General features: G+C 39.3%; 1 protein-coding gene across 1 annotated transcript; it reads left to right on the top strand.

Annotated features, from left to right (window-relative positions):
- Positions 1-72: 72 nt before the first annotated feature.
- Positions 73-24,585, top strand: LOC127580521 (ly6/PLAUR domain-containing protein 1-like). Its single transcript, XM_052034143.1, has 3 exons — positions 73-185; positions 644-781; positions 24,322-24,585. Exons 1-3 carry the CDS (start codon positions 134-136, stop codon positions 24,552-24,554), a joined length of 423 nt encoding a protein of 140 aa, XP_051890103.1. The 5' UTR covers positions 73-133; the 3' UTR covers positions 24,555-24,585.
- Positions 24,586-24,613: the final 28 nt, after the last annotated feature.

The raw sequence follows: 24,613 nt of genomic DNA on the forward strand, positions 1-24,613 counted from the left end.
CCTGTCTCTCCACTAAACTCTCAGTTTCCTCGGGCTCTCAGTCGAGGGACCACTCCATGACATGGCTGGATCGTGCAAGCTCGCCTAAGACCCGAAACTGATCGTGCGCTGTGTAATTCTGCCGTGCAACAGAATGGAGCTCTTCATTTACACAACTTTCTGCTGCGGAATGTTAGCGACCACAGGTAAGCCTCTCGCTCCCATGACGGGAAAGTCAGTTTCACAGGAGCTGAAGTAATTTAATATGAAATAGCTCTAACCAAAAATCGCCGTGCATTTTCTCCGCTCTGTGCTCCCGTGTTTGTTTGAATCAATTTCTAACAAAGATTTTTTTCTCAAAGAAGAAAACCTTTGAAGGGTTTTGTTTTGCATTTTACCACAGTAAATCAGTATGTGTAAGCTGTCGGAGCGCATACTGGTTAATTAATGACAATAAAAGTTAATAAGGACCATAAGTGCATCAGAAACCAACGATCAAAGCCCACTCAATCCTGGACGTGAAATTATTTCAGATGACTGATCTTGCAATTTATTGGATCTATTTCAGTCTGTACATCTTCATTGTCATTTCAGTGGGAAAGTGCAGAGAGGCTGATTTGACAGTCGATCAATCCGCGACGTATTAATCTTAACTTTTTTTCAGGGTATGGCTTTCAAATCCAATGTTATCAATGTGAAGAATTCCGATTAAACGACGATTGCTCATCTCCGGAGTACATCGCAAACTGTACAGTCAACGTCCAAGACATGTGTTTGAAAGAAGTGATTGTCAAAAGTGACGGTAAGGACCATTCAAAGGAAGATTGCATGGGAAAAATATTCATTCAGGTCCGCTTGTTATAGTTTACCTCCACGAGCAATGACTTTTGGTCAGTGGATGTAAAACAAGGAAAATAGATTATTTTGACACTGCAACCTTGTAATTAGAATTTCGTCCTCTCCACGAGATACAATAAACATCCCTAATTTAATTTTTATAGACTAGCCAATTTCTGTCTGAAGTGAAATATAGTCCCCATCAAGTAGTGAAGTGTTCCGTGTTCTTGTGAACCTCCGTTGCAATTCATTGCAAGATACCGAAATAAATCTGAAACACATAAAACACAATTGATCGATCTACCCATCCATTCAATGCTTTTCTGTCTCCCAGTCCAATATCCCACCGTATGGGGAAACAGATCAAATCCGGCATTATGACGTGATTAGAGACAAGAACATCAGAAATTGAATTATAAGATTGAAGTTGTGCAGGAGTGTCAGTAATGCACTCTATGAATTTCAGTAGAATCATTTCCCTCTTTCATAACATTCCAGATAAAGACCCCTCGCCATATCTGATGGATGGGAAAAGCATTTCAGCTTCATTAAATGTGACTTCTACATTTGAGGGGTTTGAAATTCAGAGAGATGAGACAAGGTTGAATTAACTTTCTTCTAAATATATAAAATTTGTGAGTGAGAACTTGATCTTAAGGTGATAGAGTCAAAATTAGGTGTAACCCAAGTAAAGGACATAACTATTTTAGAAACTTTAACATAACAGCTTTAGGTAGAGTTGGGATGTTATATCTCATTATATTCTCTGCAAATATATTTATACAATTCTCTGCATAATACTGCATTTAGGTTTCAGTTATAACTATGAGATGTTTAACGTGCATTTAAATATTCCATGTAATACAGAAACTGCACAAAACTGACTGAAAAGTGGAGTGAAACTGGAATTTAAAAGAAATGTATTTAAGCACCATATTTTAATCTTCACAGTTCACATAATACTTGGGCCAGAGCATCATTTCCCAAGATGATGCTCACACTATCCATGAAGTTACTTGATTATGAGAAATATCATGCTAAGAAATGCAATAACCAACTGTGTCCTGGGGTATAGCAATCTCAAGTAAACCATCTTTAAACTGTACATTTTCAGATCATACACTCACAAGCATTTTACTCAGTGCAACTCACCAATGGAAAATAAAATGAAAGGTATAGCATATGCTAGTTGTTTAAAATGCTACAGAAATAGTTTGAACTACTGAGAACCTACGTTTCATAATTCCTGTCATCTTGTTTTGTCGAACATAAATTGAGTTTTAGAAGGCTTCAGTTTTAATTGGGTTTTTGACACAATCTATAAATAAAAGATTTGGATTTGATAAGTATTATAAGGTCTCCTCTCCATAGGATCTCTCTGCAGCAATCAAGAGAATGCAGTAATGATGTCACAAAGGCATATTATTGTTTTCAACCAATATCAGGCAGCTCTGCATTGAGACTCTGAAAAGCTCTTACAAATAGGTGTCACTAACATTTTCCACAAAAGTAATCAGAACTTTAAATTTATCACTTGTTCCCAACATTCGGCTGTATGGGGAAATAGATTAAATCTGGCATTGTAGCATAATTATTTTTATATGAAATAATTAAGGGCTGTAATATGAAAAGTTGATGTATTTTGAACTGTTTTGATTTTGCTGATCTGGTTTGTGACAGTCAGTTACATATTTAGACAAAGATATATAACTGTTTGGATAGATGTAGTTGGTTACACAATTCAAAACTGAATGCACCATTGAATTCAAGACTATAATCAAGTTTTACAATTAAAATAGCTTCTCATACAATAGTGTAATTTCACGCTCTTAACACCATTTAATTGGAGTCACTTGAATAGATTAATTTTGTAGTTCGATCTCAGGTATCCATGCTTCTCCATTAGGGAGATATTCCCACTAATTAATCAAGAAAGAAGGCAGTATATATTCCCTTCCTACATTTGAAAATAACAGATGTGGCAGGGATGTGAGTTTTCTAGTTTTCTAGCAGAATCTACACAGGCACAAAAAGTGAAATCTGTCTCCTTCTGTGCAACTACCTTCTGGCCCTTTAGGTTTTCTGAATTTGAACAACAAATCTCTATTATGTTCATCCATTCCTCTGAGGGATTGTTATGTAATTTCTGAAAATATTTTTTTCTGGGCTATGCACAGACTATGAGAGAGCAGGTAAGCATTCAAATCTCAATTTGATCATCTCTCAATCTTCCCTCAGTTTTGCAATGCTGATGCACTAAAGTCTGTAATGCCAAGAATTAGGACATGGAAAGAATGAACAGACTTGCAAGGCCGGTGGCCAGAGTTAATAGAGTGGATAAAAATGTAGGAATAGGAATAAATCCATCAGTCTCTCAAACCCGGCTTGCTATTCAATGAGGTAGTAGCTGATTTCTATTCCCAGCTTCATCCATCCTAGGTCGTGAAAATCCACTGATTTCATATTCAAAAGCATCAATTGAGCTGGGATCAACTGTTTGTTTGTGTCTGTAGGAGGGTTCTATAGTTCTTTAGAGGAGAAATATTTTCATAACTACTTCTGATTTTATCATTTTGTCCCCTTATTCAAGGCTACTCCACCAATGCACAAAGTATCACTGTGAAAAATTTCAGTCAAATCTTTGCTCAGGTTTATTCCAAAGATTGGAAGCTTGGTTTGTGCACTCTCTCCTCATAACTTAACCCTTGGAGATCTTGTAAGGTTCCTGTGAAATTCATTTGTACCTTACAATCCAAATATTCCTTCTAAGATGACATTTCTAGAGCAGCATGGAGTACAACAAATATAATAAAACCAGAGCTTTATAAATCTCTATAAGGCACAAAAATTTCAACTGACACACTAGTGTAGTGTTGAGAGAGTGTGACATTGTCACTGGTGTAGTATTTAATAGAACATAGAACATGAAGAATTAAATTATGGCACTGTCTGCTCTTTCAGCTGAATACAGAAAACCGAATAAGAATATTTTGAAGAGTAGTGGAGTTGAATCTAGTCTTCAAACCAATGCCTATTCCTTAAGTAGCTGGGTTAAATCAACATAATATGGCCATTATCACATTACTATTTGTGGGAATTTGCTGTGCGCAAATAATCGGTTCTGTTTCTGACACTGCAAAATAACATCTTTAACTGAGAAGACTTTGGGATGTCCTGAGGTTGTGGAAACCACTAATTAAATGGAAGTCTTTTCTTCTATCAGCATGTTTTCCCATACATCCTAGCCCTCTAGATATACAGTCTAATATCAATTAAACATTTTAATTATTTGTTGTATCTGACCACTATATTTTAGAGCTCTGTGCTAATAGACATTAAAATTGTTTTCCAGTCTGCCTATCTTTTTGCTGTTTAAGAAATACTCATATGCGTTCATTTTTTTGTCCAAAATAGATGACCTTAGGTTTATCTGAATTGAAATCAACCTGGCACAGTTTTGCCCACTCTGTTAATCAATCAATGTAATTTTGTATTTTTATAGTCCCATTCACATTACATATTCAGCTACGTACCTTAGTGTCATTGGCATACTTGTATACATGAAACTGTTTCAGATTATCTAAATCATTAATAAATATAATGAATATATGAGACTCCAACACAAACAGTCACATTCAGGCTAGATTAATCACCTTCTTCCAGTCCAAGGAAATGCTAATTTTATTATCTCCCCAAACTGCTCATCAAGTCAATTATATGCCCCTTTAATTGAACTTTATCAAATGCTTTCTGGAAGTTTATGTAAATGGCATCTATAGACATTACCCTATTCACTATTGCTACTTCCTCAAAATAATTCAATTAGGCTTGTTATATATAACCTATCCATTACAAATCCATGTTGGCATTCTCTAATGAGTTCAATTTTCTCTCAAGTGTTCAGTCCCTTTGTCCTTAATTATAGACTGGAATAACTTCCCAGAAAAGATGTTAGACTAAGAGGTTTGTCATTTCCTGGTTTCCCTCTCACATCTCCCTTAAACAATAGTGCTTCCATCTAATTTTTCCAATAAACAATAGAAATTCCTAATTCAGGACAATTTTGGAAAATAATGGCTAATGCATCAGCAATTTCCTCACATATTTTATAAATTCTTAAGGAAGGTTAGAGGAAACCATCAGGTTTGGGATTTGTCAATATTTGGTGCCATTATATTTTTACAGAGCAGTTTGCTTGCTTACTTTAACATCAGTGAATTACAGTCCTTTGCTTATCATTTATTTCCATGAAATGTCATACATAATATCCTCGCCCTCTGTTGTGTAGACTGACACAAATAATCATTCAACAAGCCTGCATTTGTTTTATATTCATTTCAATAGACATACCTTTGCTTTAAAGAGTTCAAAATACTCCACACTGTTTATTTAGGACCATAGTATAATAATTAGGATCAGGAATAGGTGATTAAGCCCCTCAAAACTACTCTGTTATTCAATAAGATCATGGTTGATCTTCAACCTTGATACCATATTCCTGCCCTATCTCTGTTTTTCTTGATTCCTCTAATACTCTAAAATATATCTATCTCATTTTCTGGGGTAGACAATTCCAAAGATACACCACCTCTTGTGTGAGAAAAAAAATGTCTTCACTTCAGTTCTTAAACTCCATGGTTTAGACAGCATCCTCTTGTTCTGAACTCCTCAGCCAGAGGAACAATCCTCGAAGAATTTTGTACATTTCATTGAGGTTTTCATTGAGATCTTGAAGCCCCTTTTTATCTTCAGCCTTACTCATATTCCTACTTAGCTTTGTTTCATCAGTAAACTTGAAAATATTACCCTCAGCCAAATTGTTAATATAGATGCTGAATAGTTGGGGCCAACACATTGATCCATGCAGTTCCCCACAAGTCATAGCCCACTAACCTCAGAAGGAACTTTTTATTCTATTTTTATCTGTTAATTAATTCTTAATCTATCCCAACATATTACTCCCAGTTCTGTGTTCTATAACTTTGTTCAGCAACCTCCATTCTGCGACCTTATCAAAAGCCTTCCAAAAATTCAAATGCACCATGTTCACCATTCCTTTTCATTTACTTTCACATATACATCCTCATAAGACACCAATAGTTTATTCAAATAATATTTTCTTTCCATAAATCCATGTCGATCTTGCTCAATCATATTGATATTTTCAAAGTGTCTTTACTTTACATATATTATTATTTTTCTACCTACTGATATCAGCCTAACAGGTCAGTAGTTCCCTGTGTTCTTTCTTCCTCCTTTTTTAAGTAATGGGTTCAGATTTGCTACCAACCTGCCTGAACCAATTCTGAATCTATTGAATTTTGGAAGGCGATAACCATTATTTCCATAGTTACCTATGTCCAGAACTCTATGATGTAGATCATTAGGTCCTGGAGATTTATTAGGTTTCAGGCTCATTAACTTTTCTGGTAGTATTTCTTCATTAATACTAATTTCTTATACTTGTTTGCACCAAACTCTTGGTTCTCCAATATTTCGGACAATTTTTTTGCACTTTCTTCCATGGAGACAAACACAAAAAACTTTAATTTCTCTACCATTTCCATATTTTACATTATAAATTCCTCTTTCTCTGTCTGTAAGGGACCCACATTTACCCTTGTTAGTTTATTTTCCTTTTGGTCACTCTTTCCTTGGGACCCCTATGCAACAAGAAACTAACCCTTTCTCATTAAACAGTGCTGGATCTAAAATAGTCTATTTCCCAGTTGGTTCCTGAATGGATCTTGAAATCCCTCTTGTACACACTCCAGAAATTCATCCTTTGCATTGTTAGTACTAATTTGTTTTCCCGAATCTATGTAAATGCTAAAATTCTCCTTGATTACAGTATTACTCAAGTTACATGTACTTCTAGTTTCTTGTTGATACTTTGCCAAACATTATTACTACTATCAAGAGGCCTAGAAATAATTCCCACCAATGTTTCTCATACCCTGCTGCTTCTTAGTTTTACCCAAATCAATTCTAATTCTATACCACAATCCATTGAACCATGATCCTTCCTAACTGCTGCTCTGATGACATTCTCTGTTTACACCACTACCCCATTTTCTTCTCTTTTTTTGCTTGTCCTTTTTGAATGTCAAATACCTTCCGATGTAATTGTAATAAACTTTTTTTTTATTTTTGATGCCTCTCATCTTTTGCATCATTTATTGCCTTTATTGTTTTCTTTTGTTTTCTCTGTACCAGCAACCTAAACTTTGCAGTCTTTGTGCATCCTTTCGTTTGGTTTATATGATCTCTCACTTTTTCTTTTGACTGTTACATCTGGTGAACAGACAGTTTTCCTCTTAGCACTATAAACCGAGACTGATACCGATTAAGCCAAATTCTCTTCTGAATGACTCCTTCTGTCATTTATAATTTTATCTCTAATAATTTTTACCTATAAGACATAATTGCGATTAATATTGTGATTAATGTTAAAATAGACCTGGGAAACAATATTCAAATGAGGTCCTATGGGCTCCATGTTAAAAATGGCTCTAATCACAAGGTGATCTGGGTTCTGGGTTCCTTAAGTTACCAGTTAACTTCTTCAAGGATGGCTAAATTCACATTGCAGATGGACAAGGTTCCACAAATTCATCTCAGAAACAAATTCAAGGAACACAGATTTGGAATGTGGGTAAATAGTTAGGAATTTTTAATTTCATCACTGTTCTAAAGGAACTTTGTCCATAAATATTAATCATTATATTCAATTCATAAATCAAAACACATATTTAATCACTAAGATTTTTATTTTAAACAGATGTTCTTTTCATATATTTCTAAACAACTAGTGAGCTTGGTTATTATCTCCTCAATAGCTGAGAAAATCATCATTACGTACAGGCAGGGCTTATATTTTAAGAACTAGCACTTTGGCAAATACCAGAATTCTGTCAATGCAGGTGAAACAGTACGCCAGCGTGAGTCAGCATTCAAAGGGAACTAGAAAATGCATACTGAAGTAAATAGTCTAAATCTATGCTTTACATCCTTTCTATCTCAGAAGGCTTAGTACTGACAAAAAAAAAATCTAGGTGTGGCAATGGAAGTTTAAGGATGCTGTCAGACAATGAAAAGAATCTTTGATAGGAAGAATAATCATGTTATTGGAGTAAAGAAGACAACTTTCAATGTTAATGGGAGAAACAACTTGATAAATTAAGTTAAAATTAATGATTGTCTTGCAAATCAAATGAAAGTGGAACTGATTGGAGCACAACACTGCAGATGTTAGAAATCCAAAACAAAAACAGAAAATACAGGAAGCAGTCAGCAAGTCATGCAGCATCAGTGAAGAGGGAAACAGAGTTGACCTCTCTGGTCAGAGGCCCTTCATCAGAACTGGCAAAATGAGAAAACAAGTATGTCAGGTTCCAGAGAGGGAGAGGTCAGTGGGAATGTCTGTAACAAATGACAGACCATTGTTGTCAAGGTAACAATTCCTTTGAAATGGAAAAGAAAAAAGGAACAAATTGAAAGAGAAAGGTACAGACACATCTCTCTCGGGAGAGAAATGCAAGGATTGGTTATCTGAAATTGTTAAATTCAATATTAAGTCCTGAGGATTTAAAGATGCGGCATTGCTCCTTGAGCTTACGGAAGGGAAGAGGAAGATATGTCTGCTGGTGGAAGCATCTTTCCCTTCAGCATTTTAAAAGGACTTTTCTCACTGTAGCTCCCTGGTCCACTCTTCCATCTCCACAAACCACATCTCTTTTTACAGACCATTCCCATGCAATCACAGGAGATGAAACACCCTCCCTTTCACCTGTTCTCTTCCCATAATCCAGGGACCCAAGTAAAGCAGCATTTCATTTGATTCTTTTTTCTAATTTAATGTACTTCATTCAGTGTTCACAATATGGCCTCCTTTACATCAGTGAAACTAAATGCATATTGGGTGACTACTTTCAGAACACCTTCGTTCTGTCCACAAGGGTGACTCTGAGCTTCCAATCACTTTAATTCACTACCCCACTCCCACACTGATCTCCCTGTCTTTGAACTTCTACAATGCTTCAGTGATGCCCAACATAAGCTCAAGGAACTGCGCTTCATTTTCATCTGGGCACATTGAAGCCCTCAGGATTTAACATTGAATTTAACTTTTTCTGGTAACTAATCCATTTTTCTGCACCTTTCTGTTTCATTTGCTTCATTTTTTTCTGACTCCAATTTCTTTTCTATGATATATTTGTTACTCTGATATCTTTGAACTGCACCCTACCACAGACTTTCCTTCTGTTCTTTTCACCTCATCTCCCCTCTGCAACAATAAGCTTGTTTATTCACTTTTCCGATGTAACTTTATATTTCTTCCCATTGATGCTTCCAGCTTGTTCCTTTCTTGTGTCAAGTGGATTTGGTCTCCTTAGAATGTTTCCTTACTGCATAGGTTTTCAGTTTTTCTGAGGTGCCGACATTTATTGCTATATGTTAGACAAAATACTAAATTATGAACCAAAATTGAATCAAAAGGGACAAATTCAGGACAGTTTAGGAAACTAATGTTTATCTGATTGTAGTGAAAACTGTAGATGTATTTTCTGGGCATTAATTGTAATTAAAATCTGTCATAAAATTTATAAAAATTAAGATGTGACCAAGTGGAACATGGAGATCATGATTCCTCTTCTGATTTTGATCATTCTCTAAAATGGAGTTTCCTTGGCACTTACATTTCAAGGTGAAGCATTTCAGTTAACTGCTAAATTTCAACTGCAGCATCAGCTTGCTATTTTATTAACTGGTGTATTTCTCCTGATAAAGAGAAACTGACAAATTTGCTGTCATATTTTTTGTCGTTTTTAGATATTGTACATTATCAGTTTTAAAAAATATATGCTCTAAATATTAAACATTCAGTACTGCATCTAATTAGAAATCCAGAGCACAGGAGAAGCAGAAGCAGTTTGCAAAGTCCAAAAAGAAAAGGACTTCAAATCTGACTCATCAGCTTCTATCAGCTATCTTGTGAGGCTAGAAATTGCCAGCATCTGGAGAGATAAAAGCAGTTTTTCAACGCAATTGTTCTCCACTGTATTGTCTTGTAATCAGGCTGACAATGAACATCTTTGCATGAGCAAATGATAAGGCCTACCAGGAGCAGTAGAATGTATATTCCCCTTAACTCTGGCCATTATTTTCTGGGGCAATTTTCAAGGGCAATTTTCTTTGCATTTTGGATTCTACTACCTTGAGCCCCAGCAACTGATGATTCCTTAGCTACAAAGTGTAACAAAAAGTGTAAACTGTAGGAAGGATGTAATTAAGCTGGAAATGGTGAAGAAAAGATTCATAACGATGTTCCTGGACTGGACGGCTTAAGTTATAAGGAGAGGCTGGATAGGCTGCGACTCCTTTCCCTGGAGAGTAGGAGGGTGAAGGGTGACCTTAAGAGAGGTTATAAAATCATGTGGGACATAGATAAGGTGAATGTTCATAGTCTTCCTCCCAAGATAGAAGAGTCTAAAACTAGAAGGCATAGGTTTAAAGTGAGAGGAAAAAGATTTAAAAGAGGAAGCTGAAGATGTGTGCTCAATTACAACTTGAAAGAGATTTGGACAGGTACATGGATAGGAAAGGTTTAGAAAGATATAGGCCAAGCATAGGCAAATGGGACTAGCTCAGGTAGACAACTTGGTTGACATGGATGAGTTGGGCCAAAGGACCTGTACCCATGCTTTATAACTCTATGGCTCTATAAAATAATCCACATTATGTTTCATTTCTTCAGTAAGTATACTCTTGACATGATGCTATTTTTCCTATAATACGTATACTAATACAATACAGAGCAATAAAATTCCAGGAAATATAACGTCCTGCAACTTATATTGTAAGGATACACTTCTCGTCACCTCCTGGTATCTGTCCTTGGAGTTATAGAGAGACACAGCAAGGAAATAAGCTTTGTGGCCTACTGAGTCTGTGCCGTCCATCAACTACCCATACTTAGACTAATTGTACCCTAACCGATTTTATTCTTCCCACATTCCCATCAGCTCACTAGATTCTGCTACTCGTCTACACACTAGGGGCAATTTACAGTGGCCAATTAAGCTACCAGTGTGGCATTTTTGAAGTTCAGGGGGAAACCAGAGCACCCAGAGGAAACCCATGCAGTCATGAGGGGAACTTGCAAACACCACACAGACAGCACCAGAGATCAGGATTGTACCTGGGTCACTGGAGCTGTGAGACAGTAACTCTGCTAGCTACGCTACTGTGCTGCCATTGCCCCCCTCATATTATTCACCTACATCCTGCACACAGCAACATTATCCAAAAAGGAAGCATCAGTTCCCCATGCATGCTTATAACACCTGGCAATCAGCCATGGATTATTTGAGCTAATAACATGTTGACTCATGCACTCTCCAGAAACTTAAACATGAAAAGCTATGTTTAGACACAAGGTCACTACCAGTTAAAACAGAAAATGTGAGAAACACTCAACATATTAAGCAGTGTCTGTGGAAAGAGGAACAGAGTTAACATTCCAGGTTGAAAATCCTTTGTTAGAACTGTGGAAGAGAGAAAACTACTTAGTTAAGATGCAGGGAATGTTGGGAGGGATGGATAGGGCAAAGGAATATCTCTGACAGGGTGAGGCCAGGATTGCCATGAGTATAAGTTATCAAGTCCATCTGATTGACGATTTAATGGGGGCAGCTGGAGAGAGAAAAGCTATGAAATGAGAGAGTGTTCACACTAACAATGGAATGTAAAAGTTGGTGAAATACAGAGCTATGAAATATATCCAGCAGGACAGGCTGTGCTAATGGAGAGGGAACTGAGCCAATATCACAGATGGATGACTTATAGCCAAAATGGTCAGTTCTGGTACAGAGAATGAAAGAAAGTTCCTTGATGTTGTAGAATTGAATACAATAGAATTCTGATAATCTAAGACATGCTTTGTAAGTTCAGTGTTTCCAGCATTTCATGCTTTTATTTCAAATTTTCAGCATCAGCAGTTTTGATTTTATATTTTCACTAACGAGTAAGTGTTATACTCATTGTGGTGTTGTGTTTTGGAAAAGACATGAAATTAAGGTCCCATCTGTTCTCTTGAGAGGACATAAAACATCCCATTGCATAAGCAGAGGAGTCATCCCTACATTTTTAACCTAAACTTTTTCACTGAGCAACATGACGAAAGCATTACTAAATCCAGTCATGTACACATTGCTGGTTGTGGGAGTTTGCTGTGCAGAGATTGGCTGCCACATTTCAACATTAAAACTATGACTACACTTCATTGGCTGTAAAGTGGTTTGGGAGGTTCTGAAAGGGTTCTGTACAATTAGGTCCTTGTTTTATTTGAGAAGAATATGGAATTAAGCTGCAATTAAGTTGTGAGAAATCATGAGAATAGGAAAGCATTGAGTTAAGGGGTTTGGTTTGAATTAGAATTTGGCATCGAAATGTAGTTGGCTTTAAACTATTTTCTATTACTTGAGTCTCTAAGCTCTTTGAGTCTAATTATTATACGAACACTGTAAAACCAGAAGTATGTAGTACTTTCCTAATATAGGAATATCCAATGTAACTGCAGGTTACCGAGGTTGCAGGTTTGTTTGGAATCAGACTATGTTAAATTGCAGGTTAGAAGGCAGATTAGGCAGCGGATAGGAATATGGACTGCCATCAATTTGATGAAGTGGAGGACAAGGAAGAATATGTACAGACAATGTAGGATTAATAAAGACGCAAGGTCATGTTCCCCTTAAGTCTAGCTGTTATTTTTTTTAAGAAACAAGGGCATTTTGTTTTGCATTTTGAATTCTATTATTTGAACCCCGTCAACTGATGATTCCTTAGCTGCAAAGTATAAGAAAATCATCCACATTATCTTTCATTTCTTAAGGGAGAATATTCTTGACATCATGCTATTTTTCACATGGTAACCATATACAACACAGTGCAGTAAAATGCCGTGATCTCCCATTGTCATATAGAAATATAGAACTAAAACATGGAAATTATTCAGGAGAAGGGTAATGTACTAACAAAATATAAAAGGGAAGTGAGTACCAAGAAGTTAAAATAAGTTATTGGGCAGCACTTTCTTTTGTTTAAATCTAACCATTAAAAATAAGCTGCGGAAGTATCGACATTAATTGGAGTGGAGGAATAAAGCAGTGTAGACTTGACATCAAGATGATTTCAGCTGAAACAAGACTGGAAATAAAAATATTTGGCTGTAAAATTTCCAGGAGGTTTGGGGAGGGAAAGGAAGGGGAAAAGAGCTTATTAATTAGACATCTTGGCTGATCTTGCTTTTTGCTGTCCATGGAACTGTCTGAACACATTGGAGTCCCCTGTGACTTGTATTGCGAGCATGCAAATGACAGAATATATGCTGTAGTATGTCATCCCATCCTTTGCGTCCTATTATAATTTGCCTGCCTGTATTTGGCCAGAGGTATTATAGGCCAAGCAATATTTCAGGCAGCAAATTGCATTGCAAAAGCAATTTACTGTGAATGCTGGAAAACTGAAATAAAAACAGATATAGTTGGTGAGGTAGTACCTCTGGACAGACGAACAGAGACTTTTCATCAAAACAGGAGAAAAATAAAGATAAGCAAGTTTGAACTTGTGGAAACAAAGGGAAGGGAGAACAAAAGGGAAACTCAATGATGGGATAGAACGTAGGAGGGATTAAATTACAAAAAGGCTGTGAGTAGTAATGGGACAAGTAAAAGAACCAAAAGATTGATCTGAAGGAAGTGTAATCAGAGTAGCAGCATTATTATCTGATGGAGTACAATTTGCCTGGCAGAGAACTGAGGTGTTGTCCCTTAAGATTAAATTGAGTTTCATTAAACCATTGTCGGAGGCTGTGACAAAGAGGTGAGAGTAGGAGTGGGATGGTGGCTCTGTGACAGAATCCATGAGAAATGCATCACATGCCTGAGAGTTGACCAGTTTTCCTCCAATCTAGAAAACATAACCACACAATTACATCATTGTGAATTGGAAGTTTTTAATTAAGGTTGAGGCTTAGTGAAGAATTGTTCTTTAGGAACTTTTGCCAAGAACTCTGAGTCACTTGTACCTGTTTATATGCATAAGTAGCAATAAAAATATTTTTGCACATATTTTCAAATGGTTGCTCCCATTTCCATTTGAAGTAATGACCATCAGGTAACTGGTCCATGTACTTGCTACAATTCAGCTGAGTACAGGTTTCATTCCCTTGTTTATTTCACACACCTGATACCATTATCAGCAATGACCAACACCCATTAATTACTGATGGAAATTTTACCAAAAGCCCTCACATTTTACTGTCAATAAAACAAGGAAAATGCCAAACTCAAATTAGTGCAATAAAAACAAGAAGTGTTAGAAACACTCAGCATGTCGGGCCGCATCTGCTGATAGAGAAATGGAGTTAATGTTTCAAGCTGAAGATCCTTTCTCAGAATTGGGGAAGAGAGAAAACAAGTTAGTTTTAAGTTAGTTTTAAGAGGATGGAGGGTGAATAAGACAAAGGGAATATCTCTGATGGGGCAGGCTGTGCTAATGGAGAGAGAACACTGAGCCAATATTGCAGTTGGATGACTTACAGCAGAAATGGCCAGTTCTGGTTCGGAGAGTGAAAGGGAGTTAGCTGAAGTTGTAAGGTTCAATACAGTAAAACAATAATCCACCATTCAACTATTCATCTGTGTCTGGCTCATCAGGTGCTAATTCCTGCACTCCTTTTAACACACTGGGGCCCTGGTTCCCATGTTCCCTTTCACACACTGGCCCCTGGATCCCACACTTCTTTGCACACATTATGGCCCCAGTTTCCACGTTCCCATTTGCACTCGGGGTCCTGGTTCCCACTCTTGCATACACTCACCAGGGTCCCAGTTCCTGTGCTCCCTTGCACATACTGGGCCTCCAATTCCTGCCTTTTCAAACAGTGGAGCCCCATTTCCCACACTCCCTTTAAACTCACTGCTGCTCTGCTTCCACGCTCCCTTGAAACTTACAAGAGCCTTGTTTACTGCACTCCCTTTAAGCTTACTGGGTTCATTGGAAAAATTTATTACTTAACAATGTAACATCTAAAAAAAGGTGTGTGAGAGTATTAATAGGAATAACATTCAATCTGCTTGTCCAGCATCACCAAAGTCCCGAGCAGCCCAAATTACCGGGGTTTTACTGTATTGCGTCTGGAAGGCTGCAATACACCCATATTGAAGATGTGCATGTTGCAGCCTTCTGGACTCAATAATGATGTTCTTTACAACTGAAACCTGAAACGTTAACTCTGTTTCTCTTTCCACAGGTGCTGCCTGATCTGCTGAGTGTTTCCAGCAATTTTCTGATTTTATTTCTGATTTTCATTTATGGTTGAAATGAGTGCCTCCTGAGTGATTCAAATTATGTCTGCTGAGAACCTCCCTTTTATACATATTGAAAGTTAATTGCTGGCAATTCTGAACAGAGGTTAAGGCATCAATGCATTGAATTCTGCAGTTCAAAGATGCTTGGATCTGTGACCTTGATGCTGCTGCTGCTGTCCGCCATGTCTTGGAGCCACCCACATCATGGGGTGCAATCAGCCTGCTCCATTGGAATAGGGAGGTGATGGGTGATTTCCATCTGGAGACCCATGCGCCATTACCCCAGATTTCCACAATCCGCTCCCCCCCACCCCTGCTCCACCAATTCCACATTTCCCCACCCCCAGCACAGCCCTGTTTGCCCTCATCTTCATGGCAGTGTCTGGCTACCATTCCTGTAAAAGATGAGTGATTGCTTGTTTAATTGTGCAGGATAGGATCTTAATGGTTCCTAAAAGGAAAAAAAAACTACAATGAGCATTTTTAAAGCCAAAATATATAAAATTCACTTGTTGTTTTGCTGGCTCCCAATCTTAGCACATCCAAATTGGATGAAATCCAATTTCTAGGGACTAATATATTAAGAGCAAAAAATTAATCATTTATTAAAATGTTGTTAACTGGGGATGATATTTGCATGATAGTCTGTACCAACCATCAAGCACCCATTCACACTGATCTTAAACTAACCATATTTTATTCTCTGCACAGTCTACTCAACAGCCCCCAGATTCTAACTTTTACCCAGACACTAGGGGTACAATGAGGACAATTAATCTACCAACCCACATGTCTTTGGAATAGAACCATAGAACAATACAGCACAATACAGGTTCTTTGGCCCACCATATTGTGCCACCCTTCAAACCACACTTAATACTATCTAACCCCTTCCTCCAACATATCCCTCTATCTTAAATTCCTCCATATGCTTATCTAACAATTTCTTGAACTTGTCCAATGTATCAGCCTCCACCACCACCCCAGGCAGCGCATTCCATACACCAACCACTTTCTGGGTGAAAAACCTCCCTCTGACATCTCCCTTGAACTTCCCACCCATTACCTTAAAGCCATGTCCTCTTGTTTTGAGCATTGGTGCCCTGGGAAAGAGGCGCTGGCTGTCCACTCTATCTATTCCTCTCAATATCTTGTGTACCTCTATCATGTCTCCCCTCATCCTCCTTCTCTCCAATGAGAACAGCCCTAGCTCCTTTAGCCTCTCCTCATAATCCATACTCTCTAATCCAGGCAGCATCCTGGTAAATCTCCTCTGCACCCTTTCCAATGCCTCCACATCCTTCCTATAATGAGGTGACCAGAACTGGACACAGTACTCTAAGTGTGGCCTAACCAGAGTTTTGTAAAGCTGCATCATCACTTCGCGGCTCTTAAACTCGATCCCCTGACTTATGAAAGCTAACGTCCCATAAGCTTTCTTAACTACACTATCTACCTGTGAGGCGACTTTCAGTGATCTGTGGATATGAACCCCCAGATCCCTATGCTCCTCCACACTGCCCAGAATCCTGCCATTTACCTTGTACTCCGCCTTGGAGTTTGTCCTTCCAAAGTTTACCATCTCACACTTCTCTGGATTGAACTCCATCTGCCACTTGTCAGCCCAGCTCTGCATCCTATCAATATCCCTCTGCAAGCTTCAACAGCCCTCCACACTATCCACAACACCACCAATCTTTGTGTCATCTGCAAACTTGCTAACCCAGCCTTCCACCCCCTCATCTAAGTCATTAATAAATATCACAAAAAGTAGAGGTCCCAGAACCAATCCCTGTGGGACACCACTAGTCACAGCCCTCCAATCCAAATGCACTCTCTCTACCACAACCCTCTGCTTTCTACAGGCAAACCAATTCTGAATCCACATGGCCAAGCCTCCCTGGATCCCTTGGCCTCTGACCTTGTGAAGAAGCGTTCCATGCAGAACCTTGTCAAACGCCTTACTAAAATCCATGTAGATCACATCCACTGCACTACCCTCATCAATCTTCCTGGTCACCTCCTCAAAGAACCCTATCAGGCTTGTGAGGCAAGATCTTCCCTTCACAAAGCCATGCTGGCTGTCCCGAATCAGTCCATGATTCTCTAAATGCTCATAGATCCTGTCTCTTAGAATCCTTTCTAACAGCTTACCCACCACAGACGTAAGGCTCACCAGCCTGTAATTCCCTGGACTATCCCTACTACCTTTCTTGAATAAGGGGACAACATTCGCCACCCTCCAATCCTCCAGTACCATCCCCATTGACAACGAGGACTCAAAGATCCTAACCAACGGTTCAGTAATCCCCTCCCTCGCCTCATGAAGCAGCCTGGGGAATATTCTGTCAGGCCTGGGGACTTATCTGTACTAATATTTTCTAGCAACTCCAACACATCCTCTCTCTTAATATCTACATACTCTGGAACATTACCCTCACCAACACTGTCCTCAGCATCATCAAGACCCCTCTCCCTGGTGAATACTGAAGAGAAGTATTCATTGAGAACCTCACCCACTTCCACAGCTTCCAGGCACATCCTCCTGTGATGTGGGACAAAACTGGAATACCCAGAGAAAACCCACTGGTTACAGGGAGAACATGCAAACTCCATACAGACAGCACCAGAGGCTGTGATTGAACTTGGGTTGCTGGAACTGTGAGGCACCTTACTGCATAGTTCAACCACCATATGAAGTTCTGCTAATAACAATAACTACAGTTAAGTAGATTGGAATGGCGTGGAATAGGTAGTCAAAGCAGAGCAAGAAGATCTTTACCCCTGAAACAGTGAACAAGAAAAAAAGTAGTAGAATTCATTCTGATTTTTCAAAATTCATAAGAGCTGGGAACTATAAGACCGATGAGTGGGAAATGTACCCCAGTCTATCCAGAAAGGGACAAAACTGTAAGTCAAAAGTCGAACAACATGTTAATCTTACATTCTTATGAGCAGATTAACCCGTCACTATATACAACAAATGAATGCTCAAAAGATTATCCATTTTGTGAATGGTAGTCATTTCTGACTTATTTGATAACAGCTTTTGTGAATAATACATCAAATGAATAGATGTTGGATTAACCTTCGGAAAGCATTTGCTGAAGTGCTGCGTTAGAAATTGTTTCCGAAAATGAGGATGTGACATAAAGATTGACATAAAAGGTGTAGGTAGGTAGATGTTCCTCAGCCTAACAGGTCAGTTGTTAATAGTCTAACTGGCTATAGATGTTGGCATTCCTTAGGGATTTCTGTTAAGGCCACTTTTATTTATTTATAATATAAATTGCATTGCACATGGGAAATTAAGACCGTATAGAGTTTAGGTGAATCAAGGCTGGTGGCAGGCAATAATTGGACTGAAACACACAGTGTAATTCAGTCCCTATTTTAAAGTCATTTATTCTGTCCTTTTAAATTTTGTTTATCAATTACACACTTATAATCAATACTTTTTCTGTAAACTTGCCGTACTTTGATTGCATCCTATGATGACATTTCCACGCTTTCATTTAAGGGAAGGATGTAATTATTGTATGATAAATTTACATAGACAGTGGCCATTATTAGGGTAAACATATAAATTGGTAAAAGAAACTATTGTTAGGAAGTGGCTGGTGTAAGAATTGCAAAAACTCCAACGTGAAAGATGCCTAAACAGGTTCATTTTCTTTACTCTGTGGAATCATAAGATGTGGACATCTACATCACCATCCCTAGGTCTGACTTAACAAGTGAACAGCAAAAACATAATCCTACAACAAGACCTTTAAAGACAGATGGATTTTTTTTTATTTACAATGAAAAAGACAGGACTGTTGACAGGATGAATGCAGAGCCTCTGGGCTTTTCATTCAATCTGGAAAGTCAAATAGAGCGAAAGAACTAGGGGCAGGCATTAGCAAAGTTTCTTCTTTCAGATTCCAGCTCTTTAAGAGAATTATTAGGAACTTAGTACGTGGCTTTAAGCTGTCCTAATACTTTCATTTTAAAGCAATAATCCTTATTAAGGAAGAATGCTCCTGAGGGCGGAAAGCTATCCTCTACCACTGTAGCTCACAATGTCAACTTCTCTGTTATGGATAAGAGCAGAATACAGATAGAACAAAACCACAACTAATGAGGAGATGAAGCAAGAGTAACTCCAAGCAGTATTGCTGTGGATCTTTGGGAAGAACTTCCACCACTCAACCAAATGAAGAAAGGTTACTAATTATCAGCCAATTTCCCAGAATTTCACAAATAACTACAGGTACTCGTCAGTTTACAACAGGGTTCCATCCTGACAATTGTTCCTAACCCGAACTGTTCGCAAGTCTGGAATGAACAAAACCAGCGTGTGGGAGAGAATCACGGAAAGAGGAGAGCAAGTGGGCATAGGATGTATGGCTGCCAGCTGGCCTCACTGACTCAGTGAGTGAGTGGATCTGCTCAGCACTGCCAGCTCTGCTTTGCTTGACCCAGTCCCTGGTTATTGCAGCTCGGTGGTAGAAGGGTGGGGTGGGGGGGGGGGGGGAGGGTAGAATGCAGAGAGTGGGAGGGTGGGGAGAGAAGGCAGACGGAAATGCCCCATTCTATTCCCACCCAGCAGAAGATGCCTGCAGCCCTGCAGCAGCTGGCAAATCCATCCCGCTGGTTTCCAAAATGCTCGTCCGTATGCATAATGTGTCTATAAGTCAGATGTTCGTAACCTGAGGAGGACCTGTATTGGCTTCAGCCTACACAGAGCCTTTCCATTCATGAGGAGCTTTATTTCCAAATCAAAGATAATAAATGTGGATATTTCTCAATGGTGGTGCAGCAGGAGAGGCATGGCAGCACAGCAGTTACTGTTGCTGCCTCACAACTCCAGGGACCTGGGTTTGATCCTAACCTCAGGTGCTGTCTGTGACTGTGTGGGTTTTCCCTGGGTGCTCAGTTTCCCAGAGATCTTCTGGTGGCCACTGGGAGTTATCATTTCTAGTAGGTAAGTTGCAAAAGAAAATCGAAAGGGTGTTGCCGGGCATGTGCAAGAGAGAATAAACTGCAAAGGGTACATGTAAATAAGGAGAGGGGGAATGGGACTAGTGGAGATGCTCTGCTAGGAGCCAGTGTGGATCTGTTGAGGAGGATGGCCTCCTCCTGGGGTAAGTAGCCACCTAAAACTTAGCTACCTTGAAAATTAAAATTTTCAAGACAAAAATCAATGGAATTTTATTGGAAAATTAATGAAAATGGAAAAAAGTTGGGTAGATGGAAGTATGGTGCAGGTTCAAGGTGTTAAGTGGCCCACTCTTGTTCCTGTATTATTAATGCTGAAAATAAATGACAGTTTTCCAGATTTGCAGAGGGTCTGGTCACATTGTCTTCTGCAACTTGTTGGAAGCTTTCCAGAACATTGTGTGCACAGATGACAATATTATACTTGAAACTTCAACTGTAACATGGCATACAATTGCAAAAAATCCCCTTATCTAGTTGCATTATGGCACTAATGCTCCTGAATTACCAAATCTTGTCACTTGCACTTTTCAATTTTAAACAGATAAATTGTTAACAGAGTTTATTATCATTTACATGCTTGGGTAAGATGCTCATCATTTTTATTACAAGAACATAAGAAGTGGAAGCAGAAGAGGACCACGCCACCACTTAAGCTGTTGCGCTATTATAAAGTATAAACTGTTTGTGTTCCTCAGTTCCCTTCCTGCCCAATCCCCATCTTCCTCAGTTTTTCAGTGCTCACAGATTAATTGGTCTCAATTTGGAACATACAGCTATTCATAGCCAAGCAGGTACAACTTTGGAGTTCGAGAATTCGACAGAAGAAATTAGTTACTACATGGCTGACCTCTTCACCTCTTCTCCTGAAACTATGACCCACAGTTCCAGTGTCTCCAGCCTGAGGAACTAGCCTTTCACTATTGTCAGTCCCTCTCAGAATTCTACATTTTTCAATCAGATCACCTCTTAAACTGTTAATCTCCAGTGAGTGTAGACCAACTTCACACTATTTTCCCACTGAACAATCCCCTCATCCCACTTCACTGCTTGAGGGTTATAATAGGGTTACGTTATCCTTTATCATTGCACCATTTCCTTTCCTAATTAGGTACTATACCAACTTGTAGCTTTATGTATTTCATGAAACAGCACAAGGTCACTCTGCAAACTAACATTAACTGCATTTTACCACTTGAAATGTCCTGTTTACCTGTTCATCCCATAGAAGTGAACAACCTCACATTTTCACACCTCATATGTCTGCCATCTTTTTTGCCCATTAGCCTAATCTATTATTAACCTTTCAAAGATTCTTTTCTTAAATCATCTGCAAAACTAGAATTCATTACACTCTAAGTTATCCACATGGATTGTTAATAGCTGATGTTGTTTACTTATTTACTTAATGAGCTAATGTTGCTGAGACAAGAATTGCAAATTTCCAAAGGTCTGACATCTTCCAGGTACTTTCCTAGCTTCCCTCAGGATATGAACTAGTATGTACACCATTTGACAACTTCTACTGCACCAGGCACATTGGAGTGGGGGACATCAATCCCATGCACTCGACCTCCAAAGGGACACTCATGTCCACTAAGTGGCATTTATTTTGAAACAAGTGAAATGGCTTACTGAAGTACCAGGTGAAGGAACATTGAAGAAATAACTTAAGTGCTTGCCAATGTTACCAATGGTACTTTCCAAGATGTGTTCTTAGATTTTTAAAAATAGGAGGAAATTGTGGCCCACATTCTATTGATCGATTCCTGACATCCATTCACTATTTTACACGTTCTGACTGTCATTTGAGTCCTTATCTCGCCAACCTTCCCTTAAAAGTCTGCCACCCCTCTGACCATCTAATACATCCACTTCCCCCACCACCATCCCACTCCCTTTCTGACATCTCCACCAACTACCTGACACCCCTTTGACAGTCTAAGACTCATCCAAATAGCTGGCACTCGCCCAATTATCTAAAACTCATTATCTGGCTCTCTGACACCCTCAAAGACTGTCCAACTTTCCTTTGAGTGTCCAGCTTTCCAAACCTACTTTGCACATCCATCTGTCCCAACCGGCTAAGTCCCGCCTCCAATCCAGTTCCCAACATCCGTGAGCAAACTGATGGTGTACACTGTGCCAGCACCACAGCCCAGCTGCAAGGTGCAGTCTGTCCTACAGTTGAACTAGCTCCATCCAGACGATAGAGAATACCTACTGATCCTCCAAGGCTATCAATTTTGGGGAAGGTGTTAGCAGCACTTTGCCAGCAGTAAACACATGCATGGGTAACACCCAGCCAGTGTATTCACTCTGCTTATTCAGCTCCATTAACTTTATTTAACAGGGAATGTACAGAAGTGAGTTCTGACAGTGGCTGATGCCCTTACACAGTTTAACGTTGGTGATAAGAATATCTCTCCCCCTTTGTTATCTCAGAATTTGAATTTACCTTCACTAATTTCAAAGTGAATTGTTATATTCATGTACTTGTGTACATGGTGGTGGGGGTGGGCGGAGGGGGGCTCTTCCTTTTGCTGTTCCCAGTCCATGTCTGTGAATTCATCAGCAGCTAGTGAAAGCCATAAAAACGACAACAAAGCAGAAAACCTTCCTGTGGGTTTTCATGGAAACCCGATCCAAAAGCTAGTCAATTAAAGGACACAATTTCAAGTTTGCCTGATTAACTTCTTCCATATTTTCCTTTATCACAACTGTTGCTTAAATGTATAGCTCAATTATGGCATCAAACAGCTCTCATCACGTAATCCAAGTGTTTGGATCTGTGTGTTTTTTAAAAATTTCAGATGGAAGGAACGCTAACATATCTAAAGAAATAAAGGACTGCAGATACTGGAATCCAGATGAAAAACATGATGATGCTGGTGGAACTCAGCAGGCCAGGCAGCATCCATGGAGAAAAGCAGGCGGTCAACGTTTTGGGTCAGGACCATTCCTCAGGACTGAAGATAGGAAAAGGGGAAGCCCCATATATAGGAGGGAAAAGCAGAGCAGTGATAGGTAAGAGGGGAGGAGGGCTGGGCACAGGGTGGTGATAGGTAAACGCAGGTAAGAGATAGTGATAGGCAGGTGAGGGGGAGATGAGAGCAGATCCACCAGGGGATGGGTCAAAGGTAAGGAGAGAAAGGGAAAAAACGTAGAAAAAAAGAGGCTAGGAAAGGGAAGAAGGGGAGAAGCATAGTGGGTGGGGGGGGGGGGTGGAAGTTTGTGGGGAAGGGTGGGTGAGGATTACCTAAATTCGGAGAATTCGATGTTCATGCCATTAGGCTGCAAAGCTCCAACATGGAAAATGAGGTGCTGTTCCTCCAGTTTGCGCTTGGAATTCTCCTTGCAGTGGAGGAGGCCAAGGACTGTCATATCAGTGATAGTGTGGGAGGGGGAATTGATCTGCTCTCCCCTCCTGCCCCTCGCCTGCCCATCACTATCTCTTACCTGTGTCTACCCATCACCACCTTGTGCCCACCCCGCCTCCCCTCTTTTGTCCACCTATCACTGCTCTGCTTTTCCCTCCTATATATCGGGCTTCCCCTTTTCCTGACCCAAAACATTGACCGCCTGCTTTTCTCCAAGGATGCTGCCTGCCCTGTTGTTTTCCTCCAGCCTCATCGTGTTTTTCACCAACAATTCTAGAGATCTGTTATGGATGGAAATGTTAATCCCTGACATTGAAAATTCACAAGGACATGATCCCTCTCAGAGTAATGGCTGTTTCTAGACTATGGTTCTGATCATGCTTGAGTATGACAAATAGTGGCCTCTCACCTAAATTTCAGGAAGGAGGCAGATGTCATTACCCCATGAAAGGAACATCATAGAAGGCCACTTTCTCCTGCAAGCCATAAATCCCAATGAAGTGGGAGAGTAGGAAGGAAGATGAATGGCTCTCATCCCCAGTAAGATGCCTGTGTTTAACCTATCAGTCATCTTTATAAATTGGATGAGCATTCCCCTTTAAATTTATCACATTTTCCAACTCAAAAGCAGAATCTTAGCTCTTTGGATAAATGGCCAAAGATGTTCTGTCCTCTTTTTTCTTTGCATTGGAGGGAGCAAATGATAGAGTGCACAATACCGCTAAATAAAACTGCAACCTATCTTACCAATGCTATTTTTCTGTTTCCAGGAGTTATGTACCGGAAGTCTTGTGCTGCTTCTACATCTTGCCTCATTACGTCTGCAGGTTATCAGTCATTTTGTTCCCCAGGAAAGGTGGGATCTGTGTGCATCAGCTGTTGTAACACTCCGCTCTGTAATGGACCACGCCCCAGGAGGAGAGGAAACTCATCAATGTCTCCCAGAGCAAGTCTAAAACTCTTAGCTGCTGTTGGAATGCTCACATCAACACTTCTAACATAGACTCATAAAGTGAAGGAAACTTTGCAAAGATTAATAACCATTGTAGGAGTTCTGAAAGA

The sequence above is a fragment of the Pristis pectinata genome, chromosome 1 (genome assembly GCF_009764475.1).
Source record: "Pristis pectinata isolate sPriPec2 chromosome 1, sPriPec2.1.pri, whole genome shotgun sequence".
Taxonomy (NCBI): domain Eukaryota; kingdom Metazoa; phylum Chordata; class Chondrichthyes; order Rhinopristiformes; family Pristidae; genus Pristis; species Pristis pectinata.